Raw genomic sequence first — 10341 nt, forward strand, 5'->3', positions numbered from 1 at the left:
TGCACACACACACACGCACACACACACATACACATACACACACACAGCCCGAGGCCTGTTTGTGCTTGTGGACAGGAAGTAGGTGGGGGTGAGGTGGACCTCCTCAGGTTACCTGTCCAGGTATGTCTGTTTGTTTATCTTCACCTCCCAGGAGGTCCAGGTCCAAGCTCAGAGACCAGTGTGTGTGTGTGTGTGTGTTTACATTTGAAAGAGGTGACACTCAACCCAAGAACGTCTTCTTCCTGAGTGACACACACACACACACACACAGACACACACACACGCACATACCTGCTGGTCTCCAGCACCTCCAACCTGCTGGTTGTGTTTGAGCTCCTCAGGTTCTGCTGCCCCTGGTGATCAGGTGCTGGAACTGCAGGTGCTGGATCCAGGAGGTCCTCTGATTGGGTCGCACGGATGACCTTCTGACCTCCAGATGTGACCTTTTGGCATAATGCTAAAGTGAGGGGCATCGGTGGAAATGAACAGAAGATCCAGATGCTGCTTTCCGTGTCTGCAGAGGTTCGTGGACCTCCAGGACCTGGTCTTTCCTCATCAGAACTTAACATGGAGGGCTTGGTTTCTCTTCTTGAAGATTTTGCTCCTCTTCATCCCAGAGGTCCAGTCCCAACAGGCCGTGAGTAGCATCTGGTAGATATCTGCGGGGGTTGAGGGGGGAGAGTCCGAGAAGAAAGGGTTGGGGATGTTGATGAGTGACTTGCTGCACAGCAATTGGGCTGAATGGGGTTGCTATGCAACACGACAGATTAACACACACACACACACACACACACACACCTGGAGATCCATCCGCACCATCCAACTCACCTGGAGAGTACACTCGCCCAAACCAGGCCCAGGAGCTTCCTGGAGGGATCTTCTGTAATCAGCCTCAGTACTCGAGTACTCATCTCAGTACTCGAGTACACGGCTCCCAGTCTACCTCCTCTTGCAGTGCGATTACTCTCCATTGTTGGTGGTTGAAGTTGAGGTCCACAGCTCCTCGAGGGTTCCTCCACAGGTTCCACGAGGTCACACCTCTCTGGTCTCTTGGTCTTCTGGTGGAGCTGTCAGCATGTAGCTCTCAGAACCTCCTGGGTGGACCTTTGTTTGTCCAGTGACGGTTGGATGTCTTCATGGACGCTTGCTTCTCTGAGAGGGGTCTCCTGGTTCTTCTAACATCAACGAGGACCTCAATGTTCAGTGTGTAATTAAGAACATGTTGGAGATCTTCAAGTGACTTAAAAGTCATAGGATCTTCTAAGAAGCTCCTGTGAAATCCCAACAAGTCTCTTCTTCACCTTTGTTTGCAGAGAGACATCCATCGTTCTTCTCCTCCCAACGGCCCGGTGTCTTTTCTTCTGGCCGCAGAACGGGGGGGAAGAATGCGTGGAATGCTGTGGAACAGAGAAGAAGATCCAGTCTCCATTGTAGAGATGTTCCGCTCCGTCTCCTCTGCAAACCGAAGGGGAAACCCGATCTGCCGCCCGGCTCACATCACCTGAGGAAGACGTGAAGGTAGGTTCTTCTTCTGCCCTGAGGAAGCCTTCTCGAGCTGCTGAGGTAGGGGGTTGAAGATGCTGCGTCGCAGAGACCTCCATGAACTTCTGTGTGTGTGTGTGTTGCACTGCGGAATGCACGTTGAGAACATTGTGTGGAAGAACGCGGCTTTCGGGGAGGTCCATGGACCCGCGGGTTGTCCTCCCCCTCCTCCATGAAAGAGGAAGTTTCCCATCTTGGTGCCGTTGCTGGACCAGACAGGGAAACATCTACATGGCGGAGCAGCGGTGAGAGCTTCTGCCTTGCACCCAGAAGATCCCTGCTTGGATTCCCACAGGAGGCCCTCCTGTGTGTGTCCACGTGGGGTTCCTCAGGGTTCTCTGGGTTCCTCCCACAGTCTGTCCAGATGTGAAGTTGGAGGGTGGGATGTCCTCTGATGTAAAGGAGAATGAATAAAAAATTTCCCACCGCATGAAAACGCGTCTGTACTTTTGTCTGCGTCGACGTTTGTGAGGCCTCTCCTGGCTTCTGTAGGTGCTTCTTTGCTTCCGAGAAGCGCTGAAACATCTCGAGCATCTTTGAAACATCTCGAGCGGACCACGACCGTGTGTGTCTGGAGATCCGGCCCCCTGCTTTCTGTTTTTCCACCCTCGTCAGGAGACGCCCGTTCCGTTCCAGATGTGCTTCTTTGTGGCGGAGCGAGTCTGGACGGGTCTTCTCCGGGCCTTGGAGGTCTGAGAGGAGCTCGGCCGCGACCGGCAGACCCCGCGTGGTGATTGGTCGCTTCCGACCCGTCAATCCAAATAAGATCTCCGTGGAGATCAGGAAGCGATCAAGCAGAACTCTGTCCTGACCGGACATGACTACTTCCTGGTCTGAACCTCATCGGTGTTTGGTTGTTGTAATACGTCCTGGTGGATTTTTGAGGAGACCTGGTCCATCTGGAGAAGTTCAGCTAGTAGGTCCTTCTCAGGAGATTGTCCGTGTGGTAAACATGAGACTCTCCTGCATCCTGAAGGTGCTCACAGGAGTGTGTGGCTTTGCCTGCGCCTGTGAAGCTGTGAGGAGATACAACCACCACCCTCTGTTTCAATGTTCACGTAGAGAATCTGTCCCTCAAAGCTTGGCCCGTCCTGGACCTCCTAGACCGATTTATAACTATCGATCTGACTCCGATGACCATCCTTTCCTCACCGCTACCCACGAGCATGACACCTTCAGGACTTACAAGTGTAGGACTGCACACACACACACACACAAATTACTCTCTGACAGTTGTTTCACAGTCGTGTGTGTGTGTGTGTGTGTTGACCTATATCCCAGCAGTTGTCCTAGCAGGGCCGGATCCTGCTCGCACTAAATGGCCCTTTTATTAAGTTCCACCCCCCTGGAAACCACACAGCGGAACGGTGTGTGTGTGCGTGTGTGTGTGTTCACTGAGTCGAGGAGCAGTTGTTGTTGACAGCTGCATGGGGGCAGCCAGAGAAGAGTCAAGTGTCTTCAAATAGCCGCGGTCGTCCTCCTCCTCCTCCCCTGGTGTGAGGTGAACGTCGGGTGTGTTGACAGAGTGACGCCGCCGTTCCATAATCTCTGTTTTCATTGCAGAGTAACGGCCCTGAAACGCCCACCATTAGACGGGGGGGTCAGACCAGGATGGACCAGGTTGGACTGGTGGCCAGGCAGGTTGGACCGGGGGGGGGTTGCCCCATCCATTCATAGCTTATACATTCCCAAATAATTTAGGCTAATAATTTATCTTAACAATTATTATTATTATTATTATTATTATTGCTATATTATTGAATGTATTATTATTAATATTAATAATATGTGTTAATTATTGTCGTCATTTTATTTCTATCACTGCAAGGTTTCTATCACTTTCTATCACTATTATTATTGGTATTATTATAATAGCCATTTTTACTACCATCCCCGCTTTATTATAGTAATAATTTTATTATTATTTTTATAGTCATTTTATTTCTATCACTGCTATTACTATTATTATTGGTATTATTTTAATAGCCATTTTTACTATCATCCCCGCTTTATTATAGTAATAATTCTATTATTATTATTATTATAGTCATTTTATTTCTATCACTGCTATTATTACCATTATTATTTTTATAAGTAGAATTAGTATTATTATCATTCTGACAGTGAAATGGCTGTGCTTGTTGTGGCGTAATAAGACCTCCTTAAGCAGGCCAGAGAGCAATAAGAGACGTCCTCAAACTACACGGACAAATAAAGAATTCTAAAGCTAGATCAATTTAATAGTATTTTATGATGCTATGTAAGAAACCCTGACCAGAGTGATTTTGAATACAATTTGTGATTCATGTTTATTACAAGTCTGTCAAAGGTGGGTTTTATTTTCTTCTCTAAAATAAGAAATGAAAGCTTTTAATTTGAACAGCCTTCACCTTCAACACGTTTCTTGTCCGAAGATGAGAGAATCTCAAATAAGATAGTTATTGATTATAAAGCGAGGTCATTGGTAATCACCAATGACCTCGCTAAAGCCAATCGATTTATTAGACAGGTGATTGGCTATCAATCAACCAGGTATTGATCTTGGTCAATAAACTTTGGCTTGGTTATAACTGTTTATTACAATGTAATAAATACTCTATAAATGTTTTGAGGGACTTTTAAGAAAAAATACCCGTCTGGCGATCCCTGGATCTCCAGTCTGAATCTGGAATAAAGTTATGAACCCCCCGGTTGGTTTGTGACCTCCACCAGGACCTCCATCCTTTGTCAAACACACGGTTTGAGAAAGAAACAAACGCCACAGAGGTAAAGGTCAGAGGTCACCGGCTTTTAACATCAATGAATCCAGACCCGAGTGGCCGCCACCAGTTTGACCGTCATTTCGCAGCCGTGAAGCCCCCGCCGGCATCCTGCCTGGAAACACCACAACCACAATAACAATAATAGCAATAATAATTAGTAATAATAATAATCATAATAATAATAATAATATGATACACAATCCATAGAATTCACAACGTCTGGCCAAGCTCATTCCAGAAAACCTTCTTGCCCGCCGCTGCCTCCTTTGGGGACATACAGGAAGTGTGGGGGGAGCAGTGGGGGCTTTTATTGTCTTGGTGATGGGAAAAAAAACTGTGTATGTGTGTGTGTGTGTGTGTGTCTGTGCGTGTGTGTGTGACCCCCCCCAAACCCCAAGCCACAGGGCTCCCAGTGTCCTCCTCCAGTTGTCCATACGAAGCCTGTCCAGCTCCTCTTCGGAGTCCGAAAATAAAAAAAAAAAAAAACAACCCGACACCATGTGTCTCCATCCGTCTCCCTCCCCACGCCCCCCCCCAACCATGGTGGCCGCTCCCCCTTTAGGAATGTAGTCCTCTCCTGATGCAGGAGCTCAGAGTCCGGTCTCTGTCCGTCACACCTCCCATCCTCCTCCTCCTACCCCGGATCAGCTTAGCAAGGCTGCACCGCCGCTGCAGAAGCCACCGTAGCGCAGAGCTGCAAGTAGACCACAAGGCGTTACAGCATAGAAACATCAACCCCCCTCCTCCTCCCGCCCCCCTTTAGTCTGTCAGTTCAGGGCAGCGGTGGAGGAAGGGGTGGAGGGGCAACGAGGGCGGGGCGGCAGGGGGGTAAGAGAGGCTTGAAGCAGTAGGTGCAGAAGGAGGAAGAAGAGGAGGAGGAGGAGGAGGGTTTGCCTCAAAACCAGTACAGGTCCTTGGCCTTCTCCTGCGCCTGCAGACCTGAGAGGACAGCCAAGAACAGGGGGGAATTAGAAAAGGAAACACACACACACACATACACGCACACACACACACATACACACTCGGCCTCGGGGTGTAAAAAGCAGGAACAGGAACAGGAAGTTGACAGCTGGTGTTAATTGATTGACAGTTGGAGTAGGAAGGCGTGATAGAAATACAAATATATTGATATATAAATATATACTGCTCAAAAAAATAAAGGGAACACTTAAACAACACAATGTAACTTCAAGTCAATCACACTTGTGTGAAATCAAAGTGTCCACTTAGGAAGCTAAACTGATTCACTGGGACTTGTTTTTAGGACATGACATTAACGTTGGATCAGCCTGGAGTGGGTTTTTCGTTTGGAGTCCAGACCTCCATGGGTTCGTACATTTGATTTCCATCGATCATTTTTGCGTGAATTTGTCGTCAACACAAACAACTATGTAAAGACCAAAATAATTCACAAGAATATTTCATTCATTCAGATCCAGGATGTGTCATTTTAGTGATCCTTTAATTTATTGAGCAGTGTATATTATTACTATACACTGGATTTGCATACTTGCCCTGGTGTGTGTGTGTGTGTGTGTGTGTGTGATGTTGATTTTTAGTTTCTCCTAAAGCTCCTTCCCGTCCTCATGCCCCCCCCCCCTTCTTTTGCAAACACCCGTCACCTGAGCTCCAGGCGAGCGCCCCGGGTTCCGGTACCTGTGTCCATGTTCAGCCCGATCTCGGCGGCGGCTCCGGTGAAGGTCCCGGTCCAGGCCGCCGCCCCCGACTCCCCCTTCCCCCCCAGGTCGCAGGGGGAGCCCGCGGCCCCGGCCACGGCACTGCCGGACGCCAGGCGGTGGTGAGGCCTCACCGAGGGCACCAGCAGCGAGCCGTAGCGCGGGTCGAACGCCGAGCCGTACATCTCGTGCATCCCCGGACGCGGGTAGGACGAGCCCTGGGAGCCGATGGCGCCCCCCAGGGAGTAGGGGTGGTGGTGGTGGTGGTGGTGGTGCGGGGGGTGCCAGGTGTCCGGGCCCGGCTGGTGCAGGTGGCCGTGAAGCGAAGAGGACGAGTAAGGGTCCCCGGGGAAGGACAGCTCCGAGTGGGGGCCGGAGAGGGCGGCCCCGAGGGAGGAGGAGGACGACGAGGCCGGCGGCTGGTAGGAGCTGTTCCAGAACGAAGGGGGGAAACTTCTTTGGCTCATCGGGAAGGACCCGTCTGCAAAGACCGACAGGGGGGTTAGAGCAGAAGGTCCCCTCTGGTCTCCTGGATTTGCGGCGAACGCTCTGGGAGAAGCCCCTCGCCGCCACAGTTGCTTTGGTTGAGCCACCGCAGAGACGACGGACGGCCCGATCGCTCTGAATTCTGCAGGCTCCTTAGGTTCAGCTGGAGATCTACAGGTGCGTGTGTGTGTGTGTGTGTGGGGGGGGGGGTGTGTGTGCGCTACGAAACCATACCAATGGTGAGAAAAGAGCAAATGTGAGGATGCACTGTGGCTGCGGCGGCAGCCTTCGAGGTCATGTGACTGTATCCGTTTGTTACGGCTGTAAAACCTCCTTTTCATCCACACAAGTTTTTTTTTATTTTTATTTATTATTTATAGTTTGAATTTTCTTTTCTTTTTGACTTTGTAAATCCAGGAAACGCCAAGGTCAGCGTGAAGGAGCCCGTCGGCGAGGCTCAAAACAAAACACACTGTGTGTGTGTGTGTGTGTGTGTGCGCTCCATGACCTGGAGCAAAAATTTGAGTTTTAAAATCGTGAGTTAATTCATGAGCTTTGGAAAATATAACTAAATTAATTTAAAAATGATATCAAAAATTGTAGATTCATCAGATTATGGTAAGATTGCAAATTCATCGAGTTATTGGAACTGGATGAATTTTGATCTGTGCGTATCACACACACCCACACACACAGACACACACACACACACACACATATTTCATTTCAAATCCAAAGATTAAACTTGTAAAGAGACAGAATTCTGTCGGAAGGACCATCTCAGTGCTAATATATATATATATATATATATGTATATTGTATACATATGTATGGTACATATACACATAAATATAGTGTATATACATTATATATAATCTATATGAGTGTAAAGATAATGTACTATATATGCTATGTGTATAGATGGCAGCAGTGTGTGTGTGTGTGTGTGTGTGTATGTGTGTGTGTGTGTGTGTGTGTGTGTGTGTGTGGGATGTGTCTGGATATTCCTGAGCTGCTCAGCGTCCAAAACAAAACAAAACAAAATAAAGCAAAACAGTGACCCTGTGGCGATGCCATCCCATAATTCGGACCACACAGACATACACACACACACACACACACAGTCCTGGAATCCTTGGATTTAAAATATGAAGAAATAAAATAATGTTTTACTATTATGGATCCACTAAACACACTCCCACTGCAGGTGGATTTGGATTGGAAGCTCTGGGTAAAGACCTCCAGACACCTGATAAAGTTGGCTCTACCTGAGTTTATGGTTCTGAAAATCCCAATTTTGTCCGATTTATCATGTGTATTATATATTCATAAATCCAATAACCCTTTTCTTACACATGCAGCACATGAACTCATATTAAAAAAGCTCATATATATATATTCCTCTTTACTTCTGTTGCAGGTAGTTGCAGACTCCACCTGCAGGACTGATTCCTTCTGAGCTCTTTACCTTCCACGCTTCACACACACACACACACACACACACACTGACACACACACACGCACCTCTGGTGGCCTTGTGGCTGGCGGCTGCTGCGGCTGCGGCGGCTGCTGCTGCGGGGTAAGCCGCCATCTGGCTGAGCGCCCTGCTGAAGTGCTCGTCCACCACGGCGCTGATGTCCCCCTGGAAGTAGGTGAAGAGGACGCAGCGGGAGCTCAGGTACTCGGCGCCCGGCGGCAGGTCCTTGTCCTCCTCCTTGATAGCCGGGGGCCCCGGAGGTCCTGGGGGGCCTGAGCGCCCGCTGCCGTCCTGCGGGTCTTGCATTTTGGAGTACAAGGCCAGTTTCTGGTCGGGAAGGTGGTGGATTCAGTTACACAGCAGTACATACGTGACTTAACTTTAAGCGAACTTAATCTGATAAAAACCAACATTAAAGATTTGACTAACAGTCCGAGTCTGTTAAAAACTACCCCCACGGGTAACGCGTTGTAGCAACCTCCTCCTTATTACACTGTTATTACACTGATATTACTGTGTTATTACACAATCCTACCGTGTGAACTTTCCCTCTATGGTTGATATAGATTTCCGGGTGGTCGGCGGCGCTCACCGGGTGATGGTTCACCCCGAGTGAGGGACATTTGGCGATGACCACCGTCTTTGAACACGGCACGGTTCATGATGAGGTAATTCAATAACTTCCTTTTAAAAAAGGAGTGAGTTTCAGAACAATCAGCCGTTTATTCCACTGTTCTGAGCTTTCCTATAAAAACACACCCGCAACATGATTTCTGTGTTGCTTTTCGGGCTCGGCTGGGAGCAGAAAAAATGAACAATAAAAGCTGTGAATTTGGGAAACGTAGACCTGCAACTCAATCTAAGAATAATTAATTACAATTTCAAATATTTTTAACCTTCTAACGTTTGTTTGCTTTCTTTTTAAGAAGGGGGGATTTGTCAGAATAAATTAAATGTATAATTACCCTCAATTTCTCAGCTCATTTCTATTTCCAACAATAGAAAATACGTATTACACGTATTATAACTTTGTAACATCGCAGCGATCGTACAAAGACTTCTTCAGACCGATGCGGATCGATGAGCGTTATTGATTATGCGTCCCTTCGATCGGACACTTTTATTTCGGAGAAGTACAAAAACACAAGTAAGTTCTCCGAGTATTTGACCAGCTGGATTTTACACAAAATATAGTCATAAAAGTGGAAATAAAATCTAACATTCGAATTAATATCGAATTAATTTCTGAATCATATTTAATCTGCAGTCGCACCGCACACGCAGTCAACAAAGTCAATCAGCCGGATCGATCGAGGTGAAAAAATTGAGTCCTAAACACCCATCGATTTAGACAAGGAAAAAAAATACATAATAGAAAAAAAAAAATCATGAATGGTGTAATAACACAGCAAATGATTTAATAACGCAGTAATAACGATGAATGTTGTAGTAAGATAGTAATAGCGCTCCGGAACCGGGGCTTCGTTACCGGGTGGAAGCGGCTGGACGTAAAGACGCGCACGACCGTCCGACCAGCACGCAAAGTTCCCCACCGTAGTTATTTTTGCAGAAGTTTTTTTTTCACTCTCCGGGCTGCACGATGGAGAGGAATAACATTTTTTTTTTTTTTTTTTTTTTTTTTTTTTGAGAACCGAATCGGGTCCGTACCTGCTGGTGCTGCGGGTGGTGGTGGTGGTGGTGGTGGTGGTGGTAGGGGCCGAAGGAGCTGAAGTAGGGCTGCGGAGCGAACACCTGGTACATCACATCCAGGCAGCTCATGGCGGAGGAGCGGCCGCGGAGGAGCGCTCACTCCCGGGGAGGCCGAGCGGGACGAGGCGGAGCGGCGGAGCCCCGCGGTGCTGCCGGCGGCCGGAGCGCACTGACTGCGCGCAACACCCCCGAGGTACTCCTCCTACACACACACACACACACACACACACACACACACACACACACACACACACACACACACACACACACACACACACACACACATAGACGCAGAGCTCCGCCTCCGCGTTAATGGGCTTTTAATAGCCGGACAGGAGGTCACCGAAGCGACGGCGCGCACTGCTGTTTATGGCGATTAAAAATAAAGAAAGAATAAATTGTAGACTTAATTTATTAGCCAGGAATCATTTCTGTAACGGGTGAATTATTTTCTGAAGGGCATCAACCAACAGGTTAATTTAGAAGATGTAAAGATGTTTTACTTCCTATGCTCCACTTTTATACTTGATGTTGTTGTTTATTTATTTGCAGATATTGTTTGGTAACTTCTAATTCTATTCCAATTATCTCTCTAATTTTATTTATATTCATATTTATTGATACTATACTGTTACGCTGCTGTGACAAATGAATTTCCCCTGTAGGGATCAATAAAGTTTATCCTATC

General features: G+C 47.7%; 1 protein-coding gene across 1 annotated transcript; it reads right to left on the reverse strand.

Annotated features, from left to right (window-relative positions):
• Window positions 1–4102: 4102 nt before the first annotated feature.
• vgll2a (vestigial-like family member 2a) lies at window positions 4103–9836 on the reverse strand. Its single transcript, XM_086167109.1, has 4 exons — window positions 9612–9836; window positions 7991–8270; window positions 5961–6461; window positions 4103–5243 (listed from the first exon to the last, which is right to left on the reverse strand). Exons 1-4 carry the CDS (start codon window positions 9720–9722, stop codon window positions 5200–5202), a joined length of 936 nt encoding a protein of 311 aa, XP_086023235.1. The 5' UTR covers window positions 9723–9836; the 3' UTR covers window positions 4103–5199.
• Window positions 9837–10341: the final 505 nt, after the last annotated feature.

This window comes from Fistularia commersonii, chromosome 20, assembly GCF_037954325.1.
Source record: "Fistularia commersonii isolate RoL2024-O1a breed Wild chromosome 20, RoL_Fcom_v1.0, whole genome shotgun sequence".
Lineage (NCBI taxonomy): Eukaryota > Metazoa > Chordata > Actinopteri > Syngnathiformes > Fistulariidae > Fistularia > Fistularia commersonii.

Excerpts from the sequence above, each read along its gene's own strand:
- vgll2a (XM_086167109.1), bottom strand. The coding sequence starts at position 9,722 with ATGAGCTGCCTGGATGTGATGTACCAGGTGTTCGCTCCGCAGCCCTAC. Across the intron at positions 6,462-7,990 it reads CAGCCACAAGGCCACCAGAG|ACGGGTCCTTCCCGATGAGC; the intron begins GTGCGTGTGTGT and ends CGGTCTTTGCAG. Across the intron at positions 5,244-5,960 it reads CGGGCTGAACATGGACACAG|GTCTGCAGGCGCAGGAGAAG; the intron begins GTACCGGAACCC and ends CTGTCCTCTCAG.